Below are 25,858 nucleotides of genomic sequence, written 5' to 3' on the forward strand. Positions count from 1 at the left end.
AAGAGGAGCACTCCTCCATTGCTGGTGGGATTGCAAGCTTGTACAACCACTCTGGAAATCAGTTTGGCAGTTCCTAAGAAAATTGGACATAATAGTACTGGAAGATCCAGCAATACCTTTCCTGGGCATATACCCAGAAGATGTTCCAACTTGTAATAAGGAAACATGCTCCACTATGTTCATAGCAGCCTTATTTATAATAGCCAGAAGCTCAAAATCAAATTCTTGCCTGAAGTCTACTTCTTTGTTCTAGCCCAATCCCTGCCTAAGCTTACTTTCATGTTCTGGCCCAATGTTAAATTCCTGCCAAGTTTCTAGAAACAGCCCCCAAAACTCTCCACATCAAAAGTAGATAGGTTTTGTTTTAGGGATACGGGTATGTATCAACTTCTCTGGGATCCTATCTAATTAGATCCCAGGAGGCCATGTACTTGCTTTTGTAGCCTCTGTGAGTTCCCATGTGCATCTGTTCTGCTGTGTTTAGAAGGTCTTGTTCCATTGCTCACTCCCCTCTGGATCTTACCTTCTTTCTATCTCCTCTTTTACAGAGTTCGGTATGCTCTGAGGAAAGGGATTTGATGAACAAATTTCATTTAGGGCTGAGAGTGAGAGGTCTCTCACTGCACATTTTTTGCTTGTGTGGATCTTTCTCTGAATTTGTTCCCATCTACTGCAGGAAGAAGCGTCAAACTTATGAGTATAGCAAACTGTCATTCAGAGTCATTTTATTGCTATGTTCTTTAGCAGTATAGTAGTACTTAGTTTACCTCTAGTTCCCTGGCCTATCTGGTGTCAGGTTCTTGGCCTTCGGATTAGTGGAAAGGATGACTTTCACTTCGTGGATTTGGTATTAAGTACAATCAGATATTAACTAGTTGATGAGTCCCATGACTTGTGACACTACTGCACTAGCACAAATTGCAGGCTGGTTTGGTACTTACATTTTTGTTCTGATAATATGCAGAGTTACCTTCAAGTACCATGATCACTAGTCAGGAGGAGTGAGGGCTCTAGGAAAGGCACAAACTTGACTTCTCCATGATCAGTGAGTTGTGTAGGTGTTGTCTTCAACAATGGGACCTTACTGTCATTTAATAGAGAGCAACATACAGCCTTGACAACAGCCTAGGTTGTTTGGGGGTTTCCAGTGGGATGCCTTTGGTTAACAACTTAGATGTAAGCCATTTCCAATACTGAAAGCTTCATGTGATGATGAGATGTCCATGTAGGGCTCTATCTCCCCCATCATTTAGCTATTTCTTTTAAATTGTCTTCATGTGTGTTTGTATGTATGTATGTATGTATGTATGTATGTATGTATGTATGGATGGATGGATGGATGGATGGATGGTTGTATGGTTGTATGTATGGTTGTATGTGTGTATTTTAGGAAGCTTTTACTACTTTTGGTTTCCATACTTCCACTCAAATGCTTTTAACTTTAGCTGTCTCTCCCTCTGCTGTTTTTTGTTTTTGTTTTTGTTTTTTTATTTCATACATTTGATCTACCAAGTGAAGACTCAGGAGCCAGACACTGTGGTGAACCCAGCTAGTTCAGAGAGGCAGATTAAACACCTATCTGACTTTCTACTCCATCAACCAGAAGGAAAAGGCTCCTCCTCCTTTGCACTGTTTTAAATACTCAACCCGAAGACCCATCTGTCTCTCCTGGGTTTTCTTATGTTCGCTCCCTTTCAACTGGTTGCTTGCTCTTCCAATTGATATATTGTTGACTTTATTTAGCTCTTATTTGCAAAAAGCTATTGGGTGAAAGGTGTGTACTAAGGTTTGACCCTACGACTAGAAGAAACAGTTTGGTTTTTTTTTGGGGGGGGGGTTTGTTTTTGTTTTTTTGGTTCAGTTCAAAATCTCCAGGTTCACAATGTGATCAAATATTCTGCAACATCCCAGTATTTCCTCCCTCATCCTCTACTTCCCTTTTCCTTCCTGCTTGATTTTCTCATTCCAGACCCCTATGCACACACACACACACACACACACACACACACGAACACACGCACACACACACACACACGCACACACACACTGTCCATCCATAGTTACTTATTTAGTTTTCCATTCCTAGAGAGATCTAATCATCCCCTAGTCAGTGCCTAACCACTAACTACTGTTAGTGTGATTATCAATGACCTATCAGCTAATTCCCACATATAACTGATACATACCATATTTCTCTTTCTGGGTCTGGGTTACCCCCTTTTGGATAATTTCTCTCCTAGTTTCATCCCTTTACCTGTAAGCTTCATGATTCCTCCATTTTTTAATCAGCAGAGTAATATTCCACTATATAAATGTATCACATTATTGTATTTATTCGTCTATTGAGTATTGATGGTCTTTCACAGAACTGTTTGTGTTTTAAATCATACATGGAGACCCTTTTTTCAGTTTTATTTATTTATTTACTTGCACTCCAGATTTTACTTCCCTCCCAGTCCACCCTCAGACTGTTCCACATCCCATACCTCCTCCCCAAGCCCCTCTCTCCACGTGGATGTCCCCACCCCCACCCCACATGACCTCTGAACTCCCTAGGGCCTCCAGTCTCTTGAGGGTTAGGTACATCATCTCTGAATGAACACAGACCTGGCAGTCCTCTGCCATATATGTGTTGGCCTCATATCAGCTGGTGTATGCTGCTGGTTTGGTGGTCCAGTGTTTGATAGATCTCAGGGGTCTAGATTAATTGAGACTGCTGATCCTCCTATAGAGTCATTCTCCTCCTCAGCTTCTTTCTGCCTTTCCCTAATTCAACCACAGGGGTCAGCACCTTCTGTCCACTGGCTGGGTGCAAAAATCTGCATCTGACTCAGCTGCTTGTTGGGTCTTTCAGGGTGCAGTCATGATAGGTCCTTTTTGTGAGCACTGCCTCCATAGCCTCAGTAATACTGTCAGGCCTTGGGACCTGCCCCTGAGCTGGATCTCACTTTGGGCCTGCCACAGGACAATCTTTTCCTTGGGCTCCTCTCCATTTCCACCCCTGTAGTTCTTAAAGTCAGAGTTGTGACTGTGGGATGGCAACCCCCCTCCCTCATTTGATTCCTGGTCTTCCTGTTGGAGATGGGCTCTATAAATTCCCTCTCCCTACTGTTGGGCATTTCATCTAAGGTCCCACCCTTTGAGTCCTGAGAGTCTCTCACCTCCCAGGTCTCCGGTGCATTCTGGAGGGTCCCCCCAACCTCCTACCCCATTTATTAATGTTGCTCTTAATGCATGCTCTATGTTCTGTTCTAAAAGTCTTTTCATATACAAATGAATTTAAGATTTGTCAATTTCTCTTCTATCATGTTCAGTATATCTAGTTTTATGTTGAGGTCTTTGATCCATTTGGATATGAATTTTGTACAGAGTGAAGAATATGGATTATTTGCATTCTTCTACAGGCAACAATTCAGTTTGACCAGGACCATTTGTTAAAAATACTGTCTTTTTTCCAGTGTGCATTTCTGGCTTCTTTATCTAAAATAAGTTGTCCGTAGGCTTATGGGTTTGTGTCTGGGTTTTTCACTTAATCCCATTGCTCAATATGTCTGTTTCTGTGCCAGTACCATGCTGTTTTCATTATTATATCTCTGTAGAACTATTCAAGGTCAGAGATGGTGATAATTCAGCAGTTCTTTTATTACTCAGCATTGCTTTACCTGTTGTGTCCGGCCAGCAGACCACAACCTGGGTTCTAGCCTGGAAAGGCATTTTGGAAACCTGGAAGAGAAGAGGGGCTAGGTGGCGAGAGAAAGGAATGTAGCCAAGACAGTTACTCTGATCAAGGCTCAAATTTTATTGTTGCGACACTAGTTATGAAGGAAGGGGGAGGGGACCCGATTCCCGCCTAATAATCTCGGGTCCAGTAGAAAGGTGCACGTGTGTGGCTCCTCAGGTTCCAGCAGTGGGCGTGGCAGAACGAATGAGCAGGAAGCTCCACCCCTGAGCAAGCAGGTTTCAGGCTGGGGGAGGGGAGACTACATCTCCTCCCTTTTATTAACAAAATTTAAAAAAAGAAAAAGCTGGCCTGAGGGGGGAAAAATTATCTATGCTCAATAGTTCTGCCTGGAATCTAGGGCTAAAGAAAAAACTTGCTTTCGTGGGATTCCTTAACTTTTCTTATGGTAAACTGTATAAGGCTAAGACTGTCCTTTCTTATCTTAGTAAACAACTAACTGAAAAGCCTGGAGCTGTAGGCTCTGACTTTATAATGTTAATTAGTACTTGGTAGGTAACTTTCTAGTTGAATTTTAAGTAGGGCGTTGGAACTCTGGCTAAGTTTGACTGAACAAATGTGAAATACACTATAATAAGAATAACACTAAGTTGATATTCCTCCGCATTTTTGGATGATAGGAGGGAAACAGGGAGAAGGCGTTCGACCAGCTCTTTTATTTGGGTGGGAGGCAGTGAAGGGCTTGCCCTTTCAATAGTACGTCTCCAATCTCTCTCCCCCCTATTAATTAAGTTAAATAAGGCAACGCTTAAGTCTCCAATCTCTCTCCCCCCTATTAATTAAGTTAAATAAGGCAACGCTTAACTGAGGTGATCAAATGATTTTCTCATCCGTAGATGAGTGGGCCTTTAACCTTGGCTTGGGTGGACATTGACCCGATTCCTCTCGTGGGTACTGTTAAGACCCACACCTGTGGCTCTCGGTACCTTTTGGGGAGGTGAGGCAGAGCCGAAAAATATTTTTGATTTTTAGCCAAAATATGATACCAACCTCTTTCAAACCGGGTTTATCTCACAGGAAACTCAGAAATGGTCAAGCTGGACCTTTTTTTGCAGTGTTCTCTGCACCAAGCGATGCCCATACTGAATTTGTATGATCACAAACCAGTATGCACAGTTCTGAGTGCTGTGCAGCTCCTAAAGGAGAATTATCAACCTCAGATTTAGCAAGACCTAGGCAAGAATTATGTCATTAGTAACACCACGACTTGTGGCTAAAATAGGAGCTGGAAGTCGTTCCTCCTCATCCCTGTTTTTTTTACAGCTAAGGACACCTTGTAGTAACAGCAAGGGTGAAAAGCCAGAGGTCAGCTAAGGGACTAAGCCTGTCTATCAAAATAAAAACCAATCTTTATTAATATAGAAATATTTACTTTTCTAGCCCTCTAGGAAAACCTAAATTTTTAACTCAGACTGAAAGCCATGTGCTGGAAATGTCCTTGGAAAGGAGATAACAGCAGCCACCTGTGTGCTCTAGGGGGGCGGGGATGCACATCCGCTGGTCCTGGTCTCGCTCGAGAATGTTGATTTACCTGTTTGAAAGACAAAATCTCGACAGTGAGAAAGTAGGAAAGCAAAACTTCTTTTGGGGAAGTCCAGGTACTTTATTTAAATGCAAATTGTAAAACTGAGGCTAGTCTCCGGCCTCCTGTCAGGAGCTGGCTCAGAGAGTAGCTTTTTTTGGAGCCTGAGTCCTCAAGCCGACTTTTAAGCAAAAGAGGAATTTTAGTCCTCAAGGTGATACTTTAGAAGATTTAGAATCTGTGTTCATCTGACAAATTAATCTATCTGGCAGCCACCGCGCTCTATCTTTATCTCGTGAAAAAACACAAACTGAGCCCCTACCCCAAATTAGAACTGGATCTGGACCCTTCCATTTGTTAGTCAGGGGGTCCTTCTATTTTACCAATGTATTAAGTGACCAATTGCTCTTTAATAGCTTTTTCTACTAGCTGTAAGGCCAGCAATCTTTCTGAGGTTAGGGATCTAGGGGAAGTGGGGGATGTGCTCTGAATTAACTTTGCTAGGTAATTTAGAATATAGGAATCTCTAACATTGGACTGAATATTAGACCAGTCTAAGATTGAGTTAGAATGGCTGGTCACACTGAAGAAAAGAGAAAAATCATTATGACTCTATTAAATGACTAATTTTACTAAGTCTGAATATACAGTCTTTGATGTACTATTGCCATAAAGTTAAAAGGCTAGAAGCTAGTCTAAACTGGAAAAATGACAAGTAAGGATGGATCTAAAACATGAATTTAATTTAGTTTTTTAGTCAATTTAATCAGGACATGAGTCAACTTACCTACCAGCTCGTCACACGAATTTACTAATATGCTTTTGCAGCATTCTGTGGAGAAAACCTGTTTTTCTCTTTTTTAATAAGGTAGCTGTTTTAGGATCAATCTATAAGCCAATAAGTAGATCCCTTTAAGATACTATAAAGCATTTATTATACATTAAAATATTAAATTTTGAAAATAAAGGTAAGACTTTAATAGTGTGCATGAGAATGCACTAAATAGTATGCACGGGGATACAATTTCTCTCTTTTTTGTCTTTTAAGAAGTTAAAGTTTTAAAATTTTACAATACCTAAACTTTTGAATTAATAACTAGTTGACCAAATGTTTTAAATACTTGGCTGTAAAGGGGCAGTGACTAATTGCACTTTCAATCAATTTTTTTAAGGAGCAGTTGTAACTAGAAGGCTTGCAAAGTTATTAAGAGTCACATGCGCATAATTTATTTGTTAACTAGAAATATGCATAAGCAATTGTAAATTTGAGAATTAATAGTATCTGAGGGATGAACAATTTAAGTAATTGCGAGCTCAGAGATATGGCATTGACTATTAATATACAAATTAAGGTTTGATTGTTCAGCATTTTAAAACACCATCTACAGCACACAACCAGATTATTTGTGCTGGAACAGGGGCAACTGTGTCTTAAGACTCCGCCCCACAGAAGCTAGTTGGGCCCACGTGGGCCAACAATCGGCTGGGAGGATGAGAAAAATGACTTTATAATAATGTTTTCTTTTTGGCCAAAGAATTGTTTTGGGCACAACCAATTTTTAATTACCAATTAATAACAATTATAAAAGCTTTCTTTATTTTTTGTAGAAACTTTTGTAGTAAACTAAAACCCTAAGTAATAAAAGGATATTGTCTCTGAATCTTTTGGGTGAGAGCAAGGATTTAAGGTAAACTTCAAGAAGCATTAGTTAATAAAATATTTTTTACTTAGGAAACAATATACACTGAAAGATTAAAACTCTTGGCTTTTTGTATAGAAGCAGAAACAATAAAAATTTTTCTTACATAATGTAAAGTTACATTATCTATACCTAGAGGCAAAATTTTCTAGTGATTACCAGTTCACTAGAAGCAAAACTCTTTGAATTTAAGCATTATTTTAAACATCTGAATAGATCTGCAACACTGTTAAAAAGAAATTCTCTTGAACACAGGGAAAAAACTTTCTCAGGCACTGTTTGTAAAACAAAAGAAAGGCCACAAGCCGCTCTGGGGCTGCCCAGAGCCCTGTATTGACTCAAACGTAAAATACTTTTTAATCTGAGTATCCTGGCCCTCTTGTAATAAGGACCGATTTTAGAGAAACAATATAACTGTCTACGCCTCTAAATTTTGATACTCTTTCTTAAGATGACTTGCAGTTAAAACGTTTTTCACAACTTTAGTGTTGTGAAAAAATTGCCCGTACTGCAGTTTCCTGCCAGGCAGCAACTATAACCAAACTGTTTGTCTAATCTATTCACAAAGACAAACATAACTAGATAACTTTGTCACAGTTTTGTATGAAGTGAGCTGTATGAGCGCTCTCATAAGATGATTACTCTTGTAATTATCTTAATTACAGTATACAGGTGAATTAAAGATCTTAAATTTGAAATCAAACTGCAAGCTGCAGTCAATGGAACAATGGCAGTTTTAACCATAATTTTTAAATTTTTTGTGCAAGGTTAGGATAATACCTATAACCTTGGGAAAGCAAAACCCAAGTTTAAAACAATTTATTATCTTTAAAATCAATATTAGAAGCATTACTATCATATTACGAAGTTTGGATGTCAATTAATACCTATGAATACCTATTAAAGCAAGCTTTAATGCTTTAATAAAGAGGCATTGCTTTAAATCTTATCTTAAATTTTACTATTTAGGATACGAACCACATTAATTATTACCTAAACTAGAAATATCTTTAGAGACCCAGCCTCTTGGCCTGCTTTATGCCACGTGTCAGAAGGACTCTAAACTTGAGTTATAAAATTTAACACTAACCATCTGTAGCAATGTAACAATTATTAATCTTAACCAACAACTTATGAGCTGAATGTGAAGACACGCAGAGCACATTACCAATAAAAAAAGAACCAAATGAAGCAGTTACATTTAGACCAATTAGAGAATAATAATTTTTGTAGCTACAATCATAGAATAAAAAACTCTTTACCATTGTCAAACACATTAATCATGAACCATTTATTAGCTTTTTTACTCCGAAACTTAGAGGCTGTGCACTCGCCCTTATTTCCTAAAATGAACAGTTTTTCCAGCAGGGGCCCTCCCGCCATGTGTCTGATTCCTGGCTGAAACACGTGGCAGCTCTCGGCTTTGTAGATAAAGTTTTTTATACCATCTTTATTATCTAACACAAAACATAGAACATTCATTCATACAGACTGGACACGAACATACATGAATTGAACACGAGAACAGATTGGTGCACCGGACATTAGACAAGACACAAAAGGGAACAGAGTACTCCTGCTATAAGGCCCAGAGAGATATTTCTCTCTGCTTTTTGGGACATTTTCCTCCCTTATGATGTATTTTTTATTAACTGGGGCAATCCGCCTATTCCTTTTAATAAACCCTTTCTTTTCTCACGCCTCATGTAGCTTCAGAGAGCTACGGCCTACCGCCTATTACCCAGCTCCTCACTGCTGAACCTAAGTGAACCAGCGCTCGGGTTTAACGCTGTCTCAGCTTAGCCCATACCTTCTCCGGTATGAATTTCCTTTATCCTTTATTTTATGGAGCTCTGAACCAGCAGCGTCTCTTCCAAGAATCCTTTGCCGTTTCTCAGTCCCGCGTTGGTTCGCCAATTGTTGTGTCGGCCAGCAGACCACAACCTGGGTTCTAGCCTGGAAAGGCATTTTGGAAACCTGGAAGAGAAGAGGGGCTAGGTGGCGAGAGAAAGGAATGTAGCCAAGACAGTTACTCTGATCAAGGCTCAAATTTTATTGTTGCGACACTAGTTATGAAGGAAGGGGGAGGGGACCCGATTCCCGCCTAATAATCTGGGTCCAGTAGAAAGGTGCACATGTGTGGCTCCTCAGGTTCCAGCAGTGGGCGTGGCAGAACGAATGAGCAGGAAGCTCTACCCCTGAGCAAGCAAGTTTCAGGCTGAGAGAGGGGAGACTACATTACCTATACAATGTTTATTCTAACACAGACTACAGACTAGAAGAGATACCAAATTATTATTTAAATTCTACTTTCTTTTAAGAAATTCCTGTAAAATCAGTATTAAAAGGCATAAAGCTTTTCATACTTCATATTGGATATAAAATATTTGTTCATTAATGGGCAAATTATAGAGGAACATAATTGTCATTCCAGCAGATGTAGTGTGAAATCTTTTATTTTTCCTTCTAGTTCATGAGCCTGTGACATTCTCCTTTTGAATCCATAATAGAAAAAAGTGTTAGAGTTTTTTGCAAGTATAATTAAAGTGTGAATTTTTAGTGCTAGGATTAATTTGTTACTAAATAATACGATTTTGTAATCAGCATACAGCAGTTAACTTTTTAAAACTTTGAAATCTTTTATAATGTTGAAATGAGCTTTAAATATGCCATATAAGCACATAACATAGAAATATTAAACTGCAGTATTTCTTGTTTAAGGTACTTCTATCAATTTGCAAATTTTATCCGCATTTTCTTTACCAACAAGATAAATATCACAAATTGCATTATATTACGATTAAGTGTGAAAGAAAGTATTCAAAGAATCTTGTTTCTATGCTGTAGTCTATGAAATTATGGCTTACATTTTTAGCAAACAAGTAAGTTCTTCTGCACATTTATTTTCTTTTAGGAAACACTCATAGACTGGTGTGATGAAAAGGAACTTAATTTAATATTAACAACTGGAGGAACGGGGTTTGCACCACGAGATGTCACTCCAGAGGTGAGATGAAATGCCCTTCTCATATTCAACGAATAGTCTAGCTATTTATTTTCAGTTCCTTTTTCTATTTCATAGAATTTTCATATTAATTTTTAGATTTAATTAATTAAATTAGTTTAAATTAAATTAATTTAAATTAATTAGTTTAATTAATTTTTAATTTTTAGAATTTTCATATTATTTTTCATATTAATTTTTAGTTTTATAGGCAAAATTATTCCTTATGGCTATGATAATACAAATATTTGTCTATAGAAGATTATTTTGAAAAGTATTTGAATTTGCCTTTGAAATTGTTGAATATGAGAGAATTTGAACTGTTCTAGAAATTAGTTCTTCATTTGATTGTTGACAACTAAACTTCAGGAGATAATTACAAACTTTTGACAGTTAGAATGGCACAGGTGTGATGTGCTTTGCTACTGTAGTTCAAATTTGGGTCTTATTTCTCTCTTCAAGTACTTTTATAATTTTTCTCAAAATATGGTAAATAAATACTATGTACTTATACTAAATTTACACTACATTGATGAAAATGCACTATATCTTCCATATTTTAAATATGAACAATATTTAAATGGACAATTTAATAATGTAAACAGCATAAAAAATACCTGTGCTTTATGGCACAGGAATATCATCAACACAGGCAGAAAAATTAGGCAAAAAACACAACATGAATATAAGGAAAAGGTCTTTAGTTTGTATTTTTAAAATCCATACATGTCAGATATTACTGCACAGTAGTGGAAACTTTTACCATTATCACATAGCTTCCTTTACCCCTCAAATGAATATTCTGTTTCTGGTTCAATTTCAACATGGTATTAACTATGAACTTTTATTCCCAACCAGTATACTATTCTATCTACTATCTTCTTATTACTAAGGTTCTTTTTCTCTTCATTTATTAAATAATTGCTGTCTTTTTATGTTTTTAAATTTTGTTATTAGAGTGCACAAGAATGCCCGCAAAAGTACTGATTCCTTTTCCCCTTCCTAATACTGCAGTAGATGCTCACAATTTGATTTTCAGGCAATTCCTTATATGGCATAAATGTTTCTGACCAATAAACTATACTCCTAAATTCTTAGAAGTATTGTCTACATTATGAAAATATACATTTCTAAAACAAATCCTAACATTTTTATTGACTGTTCTATCTTACTATCATTCTTTTTTATATTATTATTATAATTGGAATTATAAGTGAAATGTATTTTCTTCTAAAGCATTGAGAAGATTTTTTTGAGATAGTTTTAACTTCAAGTGTATAAGTCAAAAAGTCATCTGTATGCAACTTATTTACTTTCTGTCACCTAACCTGAAGAGGTCATTTGACCATTTTTATATGAGACTAACCAAAAAGAATACAATTGACAGGGAAACTGTCTTTGCAGGGGTGCAGTTATAGTTTATGTTTGTTGTTATTGCTTGTTTGTTTGTTTGTAAGGAAACTACCCATATGAAAGTATTGATTTTTAGAGTATTCATATTTTTAAATGATTTTGACATTATATAATGAATCTATCATTTTTGTATGATGGCTTTGTATGTTTACATTCGTATTTACTTTTACATCACAAAATAGAAAAATTTGGCATTGAATTCATTCATAACCAAATAATGTTATTTTTAATTGCAATGAAATAGTTTATATCACCAAGTATCTTGTTTACTATAATCTAAAGTTTCTTCAATCCTTTCTCTTCTATTGACCAACAAGGTAACTGTAGGTGGGCTACATTCTTTTATATCAATGATACATGTGTGGATTTTTTTCTCACAGTAATTAGTTCTCCAATTCTTTATACATGAGTTGCCTTTCATCTCATTTAAATTAGATTCTGACCTGGAGTTGTTCAGATTGTCCAAGTTTAATGCTCTGTACTACAAGACTATCCCCAGCTCTGATGCCATCAATAAATATTGAATTCCCCCGATTATGGACACTTTGTCCTGCCTTTCTACCAAGTCTGTAGATTTATATACCCCCTCCCTTCCAAAATACCACTAGCTAGAATGGCATACAAAACTTTTATTATATATTATTATACAACTCAGAAGTAGATTTATGGAAAAAAGGCATTATTCAGGGTATATGAGGAACTACTAATAGAAAGCCCATGCTTTGTTCAGATGCAGTACAATTACAACACCCAAATGCATTCACCAATTCCAGAGCAATGGGAACCTTAATGTCACAATGATATTTATAGAAACTCCACCCTATCTGTGAGACTAAAAGTTTCAACATTCTAATAGCTCAGTGTTTCTGATGACCAGTGCTATCCTGAAATTCTGGAGATATTCTTTTGAGTTTGAGACTTGTAATGGATTGCAAAAGGCACTACTATTACTCAGGGGGGTTGGGGAGTTTGAGGAATTCTGCATGGAGAATCAAGGACTATATTTGTGTTATACAATGGTCTAGTCATTTAACCAGTTTAATCTCCTTAAAATGAGGGAAATTGAATTCTCTATTTCCCAGTGTTCTATGTACATTTATTTTTAAAGATTTATTTTCATTACCTATGTGTATAGATATGTGGGGTATATAGGAATATAAACAATGCAGATGCTTACCGAATTCAGAAGAGGGTGTCAGTCAGATCTCCTGGATCTCTAATAATGGGCATTTGCGAGATACTTGATGTGGGTGCTAGGACTAAACGCTAAAACATCTCTTCACCCCAGCTTTTCTTCATTTGTTTTAAAAGCTAATATACAAAAAAATATGGTATTTTCATGATACAATGTTTCGGTTAATCCTCTTCTATTTCACTCTCTAGTTGTCTATCTGCCCCAACCCTTCTGCCTTGCAGTTCATGTCACATGCACTCGATTGTTTTCTGTTATCCTATTCATCCCCTTCGCTTTAAATCTCCCCCTCTTTGAAACTCTTTCTCTTTCGATGACCTATACTTACACTTACTTTCATGTAATTATGCATAATTAAAATGTAAGAAGCTGTGAACTTTCAGTGAAGACCACTGCTAACATTTCATATGAGTGTACTTAAAATGGCTAAACATTTTCTTTTATGTGCTCCCAAGTTGTAGGGAATGTTCTTTTTAATGTAACTACCAAACAAACAAATTTAATCTTATAACTTGTTCAGGATCTATCTATGAAATCTTTAAAATTCTGTCAAATTGGTTTTACCTACCAAACATTATCTTTGTTCCTTTCCACCTTTATATAAATATAATTCTGCTATCATAATATTTTTATTTCCTCCTTTTGGTGCTATTTATTGATAAGATTCTCACTGTGACTTATTTGTGTTTCATATATCAGAAATTGAGCAGCATTTTATTCTTAAGTGTTATTCAACTACTTAAAAATCATGAGGTGTGTTTTTAATTTTGTATGCATATACTTAGTACCTCTGGATAAGGCATTAAGCTTACAATCTATGTAAGTGTTCAGTATCTGTTTTTTTAAAGCAGTGATTTATCTAATTATGTATAACTTGCTCTTTAATGTTTATATCGGTTTATATTTTCCATGTAAGAGCAGATAGGATATGAATATCTATGACAAAAGCTGTTTAACTGTAAAGGTTTTCATTTAAAGAAAACTTTAAAAGAAGATGGGGGACTCCAAAACAATTACAATTTTCTTTATACCCTTAAGTAGATACAATTCCCGTGGTACTTAAAATATAAGTTAAAATTTATATTTCTGGACTTATACTATATACATATTTTTGTAAATTCTTTTGTAAATTTTCTTGTATATTTACCCAACAGAGTAGAGTTTTGCTAGATACATTTATATAAGTATTCAAACATTGCTGACAAAATCTTTAAAAGTGTTAGAACTTAACTCAAACAATTATTAATTTGACAACTACAAAATAATGCATAGCTCCTTTCCCATAGGACTACTATTTATAGTCACTAATTGTGAATTAGTTTGATCTATAAACAAAAGGGACAAATATTGGTCAGATGTTTATATTATCAGAGAAAATACATTAAGAATGAAAATCATAAAGAAAATAAACAAGCTAAACTTATTGCCACTTAGTTTGAATTGTAAATGAAATGAATTTTAAGCAGATTAGACTTCTTTATAATTCTGTTTTTAAAAGGAAGATGGAGTAGCGAATTCCATAAAGTTGTTTTGTATTACAGCCTTGAGGCCTTCAGCCTTGATCTTCCCTAAACTATGGATTTTTTCTATTTTTTATCCCTATATCATAAAATATGGTTCATGTAATAGTTACATGCCTCCTGCTTTCATCTTTAAGTGTAGGGTGCTATCAAAGCTTACATATGATATCATAATCACAATCTTTAACATTTTAGCGTTATTTTAACATGAAATTTTTATATTTTCAGATGTATTGCATTTCTTTGTTCTGCTAGTTGGGTAATTTGCACTATGAAATCTAGGAATTACAAGTAATTATGAACATAAGAAATCATTGCTATGTGTTAGCTCTTTTTGTTCACTTATTACTTAATTGTGTGTCCAAAAAGAATCTTAAAAACAAAAACCTTAATTATAGATGTTTATTTCTAGGCCAGACTGAAAGAATACAAAAAGTATATAATTATTAAAGTATTTGATAATACTTTTATTATGTTGGAAAACATTAAGCTGCTTAAATTCACAAGGTGAAAATCAAACTTCATAACTTTTAGTAGGCACACCTAAAATAAAATTAAAGATTCCACACTGATCAATTACTTTGATCGTAGTGAAATAAAAGTATAAATTACACCTAGTTTTATCTAATTTTTAAAGCTATATGGTTTTAATATTCGTTATGTATCCAATTACATGCTGTGTTCCAGATTTAAAATATGAGTAAGGCATAGTCGGTATATTAAAAAAAACTGATGCTTTGTCACAGGAACCAAGAATCTGACATGGGACAAATTTACCAGCCATGTGTTTGCATATCCTATTAAGAGTGGAAGGCTTTATATTTTCACGTGACTGGAAAAAATTAAACCTGTAATTTGAAATTTAAGTTTCATTATCAACAATAGATGTAAAGCATATTTGGAATGCAATACTTTATTTATATACTGCCTGTGATTATAATAAATGAGTTGAGTGGTTCATATAGCTGAACTGTATAGTCTATAAAGCCTGAGTGAAATAAACTTACATAAACTTGCTGGCCATTTGCCTACTAAATTATGTAAGTCATCATACTCAGTTTTAATTTTTTTCTGACTTTCACCAATACTATTTAATAACCTGAATCTTTTATATTTACTTTCTATATCATGTAATTTTAAAAGTAACAAAGGTGTATTTCCTGTTGACCTGATAGATCATCTATAAATAAAAACATGTCTGTCATTCTCAGTAATAAGATTTTGAAAATTTTAACTTGATGAAACAGATTTCTTATTAATTATATAAAAACTTACTCCTAAAATTTTAGTACTTTTTAACAAAGTGTCTTGCTAAAAGTAGTCACTATGAAGTAATCAATAAGAATGAAAGAGTAGCTAAACTTTCAGGAAATCATAATTTTGAGTAGCTATAGCCAAAATCCAGCTTATACCTTTTTTTTTTTAACAAAAAATATTTATCTTTAACTGAATATCAGTTTTATTTGAGCAAAGAATAGATTTTACATTTATACATGGATGAATGTATTCTTTTGACTAACAGTTTTATTAGGACACTTTTGATTTCTTTGGAACAGATTATCAGGTTTTCTACAAATAGTTCAACTTAGGTAGTTAGAAATCTTTTTCATGAAATAATCCACTTTGAAAATAAAAGATAATTAATGCCATTTATTACATATGATTTTGTGTTGTCTCAACTTGTTGAAGTTCATATTTGTCAGAATTTTAATAGTGGATTCTTTGTCAGATATTATTTTACCCAAACATTGACATTTTTCTCATAATACTCATAGAATATTATAAGTTATTGTAAAGAAGCCAATTGCACTTTAGTTCCTAATTACCTTTTAGTAATTCTCAGTTTTATATTCTAGTGAAAGTAAGAATTTTCATTTAACAAATTCACCCAAAAAAACACCCATCATTTTAAAAACAGAAACACTCGTTTACATTGTGACATAGGCATGTGAAAGCTAATGTGTTTATTCGTCTTAACAAATTTTACTTCTAACATAAGTCATTTGACTTATTCATTTATTTTTAACTGAATATCAGTTTTCGATAGAACATATTATTTCACTACATGTATCAAGTAGTGGTACATTCCATATTCAACTCAAAAATATGTTATACCCTTGAGTCCCTCATACATGTACACACAGTCACACAATAAAAATATACATGCTATATTCTTTTATAGTTTTCTTATTGTTAATGAAAATTAGCTGTCATGCGTAGATTTTTAAAGATCTCAAATTTCTTCTTTGTAACTAGGATCGTGTGACAATATAAAATTGCCTATGAAGCAAAATACTCAAAATCTTTATACTTGAAACATTTTAAACTGGCCTGCATATCTCTGTGTTCTGATATGGTAGTGCATTTGAGATCATATATAGGAACTATCCTATAATCCTCATGCTGGATGGGAACTGTGTTTCCGTGCAGTAATGTTGACTTGATATTGTGAAGAAACAATGTAATACAGGGAAAAGCTTTGATCTTGTTGTCAGAGGTATCCTCATTTAAGCACTGTTATATAAAATTTAAGGTAAGCTAGGCTTTTTAAACCTAAATTTCCCTGTGTAGTGACTTCATTACTGTATCTCGCTCAAAGTTGTTGTTTATAGCAATTCAAATAGTGAAAATGGTCAATAATCTACTTTCCTGAGTATGTGTAGAAAATAAGAATGTCAGTTGATATTTTCCCACAATTGTTTTAAGACATGGGACAGAAAAACAAGTGCAATCTGTGTGATGTGAGAACTACTTGTGTATCTGATTTAACTAGCTTCAGATAACCTGTTTCTAAAGTTTGGAAAGCAATTTATTTATTATACCTTCACGTAATTTGTCTCCACTATTAATTTAAATTTCTCAATCTTGGTTTGAAATAGCTCAGGTATATGAAATGATAGCATTTTAGCAATAGTTAACATCTAAATGAAATTTAACATTGACCGTTACATAAAAACACAAGCACTGAGCTAAAGAAATGGCTCAGTGAGTGATTAGCTTGTTGCATGAGCATGAGGACCTGAGTTCAGATCCCTAGTGCTCATGCAAAAGATGCAACAGTGTGTGCCTGTAACCCAGCATAGGGATGGGCGGTGGCCTAGTCAGGTAGATTTTGGGGCCTCACTGGCCAGCCAGTCTAACATAAATGAGTAGTTCAGCGTCATGAGAGCTATCTCAAAAAATAAGGTGGAGAATAATAGACGAAAATATCTGATGTCAACCTTTTTCTACATGTGCCTTCGAGGGCTAGTGCTCCCATATACATGTGCATACATAATACATATACACATACAGACAATTACAAAATTATACATGAGTATTGCATACCAAACGATGCTTTGATATCATCAACATAAAGAGTTACTCCCTCTTTATTGGTAGAGTTTCTAATTGATTTTGTATTGCTCATTGGAAAACAGTATCTATTTCAGAACAGAAACATACATATGCGTTTTCACACTGCTAACAACTTCAGTCCTTGACTTTATTGAATTTAACACTCAGTTATGAAGAATCTTGAGTATTGCTGGCCTTAGTTCTTAACTGTTTGCACTGATAAAGTACATGGCTACATGACAAATTATAACTATAAATTGAATACCAGAAATATGCTGCCATTCAATCAAAAAGTTTTTTTTACAAGAAAGTTGAGTAGTTTCTAATTTAAAGTGGCAGAAGAGGAATCACTTTCAAATGTGGAGAGAGGAAAGTACTAGTGATAGGAATAAGGAAGAAGTTACAGTTAGGAGAATTGTCCATATGAATATAAATTTAAATCTTCCTGCATAGAGCAGAGACATACCATGTTGTACAAAGACAGATGAACTGGGTTTATATTGTTTGTGTTTTAGAATCTTTACAGTGGCACAATATAGAAAGAAGAAAAAGTAGTTATCATAATTGAGAGGTTCCTTAGAAATGGCAACTCATAAATGCAGTCACTAGAGAAGACATTACACCATCAAAACGTAAAATGTACCCTTGGAGATAGAGAGATGGTCTGGCTGGAAAAGTACTTACTTCCTAAAGCATGACAACCTGAGTTCAGATCCCCAGCATCCCACAAAGAGAAAGGCACACACTTGTAGTACTAGTGCTGGGGAGACATAACAGTAGACTCTCTAGAGCATGCTGGCCATCTAAATAGTCATCCTCAATCAACAAAGTCAAGACTCAGCGGGAGCCCTGTCTTGTCATTTAGGTGGAGAGCTGTAGGGCTGGACATTGCACTCCATGCACACATGTGTGCTCAAATAGCACACACCCACACACACACACAATGATCCTTTTCTAAATTCACAATTTTCAAGTACACACAAGGCTAATTTTTCATTTTGGAGACACACTTTATATCTTTAGTTTTAAAAGGGAAGGATACACATGTATGATTATAACTCTGAAGTAAAGTTCTAGGCATGAGTTCTAAAACATGGAAATGGAGCAGGAGGGAGGGACAGGAACAGAAAGAGGCAAAGAAAGGAGAGTCCTCATTTAATCTCCAGCCTAGTAACTATTCTTACAATTATTTGTGTACAAAATTTTAGCTGCTTAGGAGTACCACAGTTCAATTTTGTTGATTTGTGTATGAACTTCAGTTAGTTCTTCTCAGAATCAAGACAGTCAATAAATATTGATTTTTCTCTATCTTGTATATCTATCATTTTATATAAAATTACTATTTGTAGCTATGAGGAAATCATAGTATTAGAGTTTGAAGAAACTAAAGGCCTTCAATTCCAAAGGCTGAACATGTTCATTTTATCATTCTATGCCTTTTGCTTAAACGTTTCAATCAGTATTTCTTCCACCTATGAGTTTATTGCTAGAAAATTCTAATTGATTGAAACCCCAAACATTTTAAAATAAATTGGCCACTGGCCCTTGTTCTACTCTTGGCTGTGCATAAAAGAAAATTAATTTTGGATAATAGATGAGGAATGCTACATTTTCTTTCCCCAAGTCTTCTTACTTTTTATATTACCTTTTTATTAATCTTTCCCACCAGCCACAAACTTTCTCAGAATTGATCCCCTTTCTTCAACTTATACATCAGAAAGACCCAACTGTAAGATAAGACCAGTAGAAAAAAGTAAAGGTATAAAATTTATCTTTAATTCTATACCTTTAAAGGCATACAATCACTTAGATGTGTGAATTAGTAGGGGAATTTGCCTTGTTTTCATTTAAAACCATCAAATTGTAAGGCCCTAGTAAACGTAGCAACATGAAAGATGAAAAATGCATTGCTTCTAAACAGTGTCTTCTGAAAATGTCAGTAAAACTATACCCATGAATCCCTAGCAAGTAAGGTTCTTTTCACAAGATCTGTCTAAGATCAAGCCTATCAATAGCATAATAGTATATGTCGTAGTCAAGGTTTCTATTCCTGCACAAACCAAGAGTCAAGTTGGGGAGGGGAGGCTTTATTCGGCTTACACATTCACATTGCTGTTCATTGTCAAAGGAAGTCAGGAGTAGAACGAAGCAGGAGCTGATGCAGAGGCCATGGAGGAATGTTACTTACTGGCTTGCTTCCCCTGGCTTGCTCAATTTGCTTTCTTGTAGAACTCAAGACTGCCAGCCCAGGGATGGCACCACCCACAATGGGCCCTCCCACCCTTGATCACTAATTGAGAAAATGCCTTACAGCTGGATCTCATGGAGTCATTTCCACAAGGGAGGCTCCTTTCTTGATAACTCCAGCTTGTGTCAAGTTGGCACAAAACCAGCCAGGACAGTATAATAGGGGTTATTGAGGAGTTAATGAACCCCAATACTTAACTGAGGAAATATGGACAGTTTGTAGCTTCTGAGAAAAGGGAACTACTTTTTTTTTTAAGGTTGTGGACATTGGTAGGTTGGCAGTGATAGTTCAATGAATCAGAAACACCTAGAAGTATATAGGTAGCACAAACTAGATTTTCTAGGTTATTGAATATAACAAGGAAAGAGGCATAAAAATTGGGAGGGATGAGAGGTAGGGGTAAGAGTGAATCTGATAGGAGTTCAGAGGACAAGTTGAAGGTGAATATTATCAAAATATAGTGTTATAAAATTTCTCAAAAAATGAGTTCAAGGCTCTCTCCCATTTTTCTTTTATTAAATTTACTGTATCTATTTTAATATATAATTTAAAACAAAAATATACAATGCCTCATATCAGATTTTGAAAATGATGTAATCTCAAACACTTAGTATGTAAACGGTCCACAATAAAATCATGGCTTCAATTTTCTTAAAAATACATGTCCTAATATCGCCTATTCTATATGAAAATGTGTTCTAAGCTTTCATAATGTCTTTATAGGGAAGAGATATCATTCAAAATTAGGGTATGCTTGCTTTCTAATTGGAGTTCTTAGTACAATTGCAGTGTTGCCTATGTAGCTATTTATAAAGCAGTGTGGACAAAACAGATTTTCCTGTTTTGCTTCTAGTTTTAAGTCCTAGGGCCATCTTTTACTAGTATGTGTATTTATACAACTTATGCAAAATATTCTTTCTGTACTGTTTTTTTTATGTTCAAGATGAACATAAAAATATTCAAAATTAACTCATAGAATAATTATATTATCGGATCTTGTATATATAAGCCATTTTTATCCATTTTTGTTAATATAAAAAACACTCAGAATTGGGTCACTTATTAAATGAATATTAGCTCATGGTGTAGAAGGCTGAAAGTGCCAGATCATGTAGCCTTATTGATTTGGCCTGTAATTAGAATCTAATAATGGGACTGGAGATATGGCTGCTTGCTCTTCCAGAGGTCCTGAGTTCAATTCCCAGCAACCACATGGTGGCTCACAACCATCTGTAATGGGATCTGGTGCCCTCTTCTGATGTGTCTGAACACTGCAACAGTGTACTCACATGTACAGAATAGAACCTAATAATGGATAGAATGATAGCAAGAATATAAGTGAGATTAAGAATTCATATTACCAAGTGGGAGTGGGTGGGTAGGGGAGTGGGGAGGAGGGTATGGGGGACTTTTGGGATAGCATTGGAAATGTAAATGAGGAAAATACCTAATAAAAAATATTTTAAAAAAACACAGACCAATTCTGTGTTTTTTGATACTTTGATGAGTATCAGGTCATCCAAAGCTTACATACAGATATGTGCTACAATCTCCCCATATATTGGATAATAAATAATAGAACCAAAAAAAAAGAATTCATATTACCAGGCAACAATCAATTCAGGTTTATAAAACAGTACACCTTGGGAGAACTCAAAAGTACAGGGGCTTTTAAAACTTCCTTTTGAGGGCAGTTACATCCATAGTCTAAGAGCCTGTCATTAGGTTCCACTTTTTAAAAGGTTCGTATTATTACTCAGCATCACCCCACTAATGGAAGCTCTAATGTATGGACTCTTAGGAGAAGAAATCATATTCAAACTGTATGTAACTAGCCCTCAAAAGCGGTACTTGCCTCGCTGGCTTAGGACTCTTGAGCTAATTTTTCTGCTTCAGCCTCCCAAGTATCTGAGACTGCAGACATGTACAGCTGTTCTTACTTTCTTTTAATATATCTGTGAAGTCAATAGAACCTGAGCTTAAACTGTAAGTGGATATTGGTTGATTAACTACTAAAAAGATTTTCCTGCAAAAGGGGGGGAAAAAAGCAAAGCATGATAGAAACTAAAGTACCAAAACCATAGTTGTAAAAGAGGAAAGGGAGCAAAGTGAACCTGCTAAATGCATATTTTATCTTGAATTTATTAGAAAATGCAAATGGGTGGAAGTGCATTCCAGTTAGCACTTGCACAACTAATGTTCTAAATGGTCAGAGGATAGAATAACAGTAAAGATTAGTCTTCCAAGGTACATGTTAAAATAATTGAAAACAAAATACCAGTAAACATTTTATTCATGTTAACACTAAATACAAATTTAGTTAGAGATATAATCATTGTTATGAAGATTTGAGAATATTCCTTTCATAACAGACTATAAACAATAATGTAAATTGATCTCTATATTATATATCATCTATAAAATATAATATTGTTTCTTACACAAATTATATATTTCTGTGAACACAAAATAGTAACACTTTTATGAAGTGACAGCATATATGTGACTTTGTATTATTCCATGATAAAGACCTGATAGGAATTAATAACGTGGATCAAAAACAAAATTATTTGGGATGATTCTAATAATTGTGCCAGAGTCATTTCTTTATAATAGAATATGACAAAATGCATAGCTCCTATTAAGTGTGAAAGATGGCTGGAGAAATGGCTCAGGGGTTAAAATCTTGTTTTTCTTCTTTACTGGATAACTTGCAACTGCCTGTGACTCCAATCCAGGACGTTGAGATACCTCTGGCCTCTGTGGGAATGTGTACTCATGTGCACAGACTCAAATACATATACATAACTAAAAATAATATAAATCTTTATAAAATAAAAGAAAAATATCTAATATGGTGGGATTTTCAATGTCAATTATCATTAATGGCACAGAACTAAGAATTGTTAGAAGAGATATAAGTTCCTTCAAAAGATGCTTAGAAGAAAGCAATAAACTTTCTGAAAGTTTGCTGTTATCTATTTAACAGCACTGGGAAAGAGTGACCAAGTCTAAATACAAAAATACCAAAGCAGTTAAGGATTCTAGGAGGTCTAATTTACATAAAAAATAAATTATCTTCAAAGAATGAAGAAACTGTAGTGATGGATTTCATTGAGACAAATTCGTTGTCTACCCATTAAGTCATTTATTCCTTCTCATCAGTTTGCAGCAAATAACTTAATATTCTTGCATATGCCAATTCTCAGGATGAACCTTTTGGAGGAAAAAGATGGGCCACTATTTATTAAGAAGTGATTCTAAATAGAGTTTACGAACAGTAAAATAATAATTTGGCATGAACTAAGGTGAAATAAATTCCAAATGTTGTAAAATGCACAAAAACTATTGTTACTTTTTAAATAATATTAAAATGTGTCCTTATTACTATAATATATCTCTTGGTTTTTATAATTTAGGATTCCATTTCATAGGAAGACCTTATATAATGGAGCTACTTAATGATAACTCTTCACATTGAAATTTATTTTTTTAATTGGGTATTTATTTCATTTACATTTCCAATGCTATCCCAAAAGTCCACCACACGCTCCCCCACCCACTCCCCCCACCCACCCACTCCCCCACCCACCCACTCCCACTTCTTGGCCCCGTCGTTCCCCTGTACTGAGGCATATAAAGTTTGCACGACTAATGGGCCTCTGTTTCCACTGATGGCTGACTAGGCCATTTTCTGATACATATGCAGCTAGAGACATGAGCTCTAGGGGGGTACTAGTTAGTTCATATTGTTGTTCCACCTATAGGATTGCAGGTCCCTTTAGCTCCTTGGGTACTTTCTCTAGCTCCTCCATTGGGGGCCCTGTGGTCCATCCAATAGCTGACCGTGAGCATCCACTTCTGTGTTTGCTAGGCTCCGGCATACTTTCACAAGAGCAGCTCTATCTGGGTCCTTTCAGCAAAATCTTGGTAGGGTATGCAATGGTGTCAGCGTTTGGAAGCTGATTATGGGATGGATCCCCGGATATGGCAGTCTCTAGATGGTCCATCCTTTTGTCACAGCTCCAAACTTTGTCTCTGTAACTCCTTCCATGGCTGTTTTGTTCCCAATTCTAAGGAGGGGCAAAGTGTCCACACTTTGGTCTTCGTTCTTCTTGAGTATTGAAATTTAAAAGAGGTTACATCATATGCATTATTATAAATAGTATAGTTAGAAGTTTAGATGATTTTGACACTTAATGTGTAAAACTGTTTATAGGACCTATTTACTTTTCTCTTTTACTACCTTTTGCCATTTTCAAGGCTTACTGATAGTGTATATCCTGAAAGTAACACTTTGGGGAAGATGAATATCACTGTCAGAAATAATATTTCATAGAAGAATGAGGGACTACTTTTATATATTATTCAAAGTAAGTCCTAGTATAAACATACCTTCTCCTGGAGGTGCATCACTGATAGTATTAACAATTTGGTGTAGCATACTCAAATTATGTTATCCTTATGCTGTTCTTTAAATATAAAATATCTTAAAATAACCATGATTAAACACATATTTTGAGTATAGATAGCAAATCATTTTTAGAAACTACTTTCCTTACAATTACCCAGTGCTTGCATCCCTGTACCACAAAAGCAGATATGGGTACTGTAAATGATTGAAAAATCCCCAAATCTAACAAAAGAGATAATCATCCAGGTACAAGAGGCATGGAGAAGAACAAATAGACCAGACCAGAAAAGAAAGTCTCATGCTACATAGTAATCAAAAAACTAGATGTACAGACAAAGAAAGAATATTCAAAGCTGCAACAGGGTAAAGTCACAATACATATAAAAGCAGACCATAAGAACTAATTTTACAAATTCTGAAAAGAGGCAGATGGCAGTCCAAACTACTATAGCAAGAAAACTTATCATCATCAGAGGAGTTAGAAACATTTTATATGATAAAAATACTTTAAGGACTTTTTTACTACTAGGCTGGCATTCCTGAGAGGAATGAAAAGGAATGCTTGGGTCATAAAAGGTTAGATATACCTACAGAACACCAGATAGTTTGGACCACATAATAATCACATAATAATCAAAACACCAAATGCACAAAACAAAGAAAGAGTATTAAAAGCAGTAAGGGAAGAAAGGTCAAGTAACATATAAAGGCAGACCTATCAGAACTATACCTGACTTCTCCTCAGAGACTACAAAAGCCAGAAGATCCTGGGCAGATGTCATACAGACCCTAACAGAACACAAATACCAGCCCAGGCTACTATACCCAGCAAAAATCTGAATGACCATTGAGTTTTTAAAACCAAGGTATTCCACGAAAAAATTTACACAATATCTTTCCACAAAACCAGCCCTTCAATGGATAATAAAGGGAAAACTCCAACACAAAGAGGGAAACTATGCTCTAAAAAAAGCAAGAAAGTAATCTTTCAAAAAACCTAAAGAAGATAGCCACATGAACAGAATTCCAACTCTAACAACAAAAATAACAGAAAGCAACAACGACTTTTCCTTAATATCTCTTAATATCAATGGACTCAATTCCCCAATAAAAAGACAGACTAACAGACTGGTTACATAAACAGGACCCAACATTTTGCTGCATACAGGAAATCCACCTCAGGGACAAAGATGGACACTATGTTACAGTAAAAGGCTGAAAAACTATTTTCCAAGCAAATGGTTCGAAGAAACAAGCTGGAATAGCCATTCTAATATTGAATGAAATCGAGTTTCAACCTAAAGTTATCAATAAAGATAAGGAGGGACACTTCTTATTCATCACAGGCAAAATTTACCAAGATGAACTCTCAGTTCTGAACATCTATGCTTCAAATGCAAGGGCATCCACATTTATTGAAGAAACTTTAGTGAAGCTCAAAGCACATGTTAAACCTCACACAATAGTAGTGGGAGATTCCAACATCCCACTCTCATCAATGGACAGATACTAGAAACAGACACCAAACAGAGACACAGTGAAACTCACAGAATTTATGAAACAAATGGATTTAACAGATATCTATAGAAGAAAAGGATGTATCTTCTTCTCAGCACCTCATGATACCTTCTCCAAAATTGGCCATATAATTGGTCACAAAACAGGCCTCAACAGATGCAAAAATATTGAAATTATCCCATGCATCCAATCAGATCATCACGGACTAAGGCTGATCTTCAATAACAACATAAATAATAGAAAGCCCACATA

At 35.1% G+C, this 25,858-nt stretch overlaps 1 protein-coding gene across 22 annotated transcripts in view; it reads left to right on the plus strand.

Moving 5' to 3' along the window:
- Gphn (gephyrin) overlaps positions 1-25,858 on the plus strand; it is a 467,448-nt gene that overhangs the window by 185,141 nt on the left and 256,449 nt on the right. For all 22 annotated transcript variants that reach the window (XM_006515899.4, XM_017315079.2, XM_006515903.4 and 19 more), the window contains exon 4: positions 9,876-9,968. In XM_006515899.4, the coding sequence (XP_006515962.1) occupies positions 9,876-9,968 (93 nt within the window). The remainder of the gene's footprint in view (positions 1-9,875; positions 9,969-25,858) is intronic.

This window comes from Mus musculus, chromosome 12 (assembly GCF_000001635.26).
Source record: "Mus musculus strain C57BL/6J chromosome 12, GRCm38.p6 C57BL/6J".
Taxonomy (NCBI): domain Eukaryota; kingdom Metazoa; phylum Chordata; class Mammalia; order Rodentia; family Muridae; genus Mus; species Mus musculus.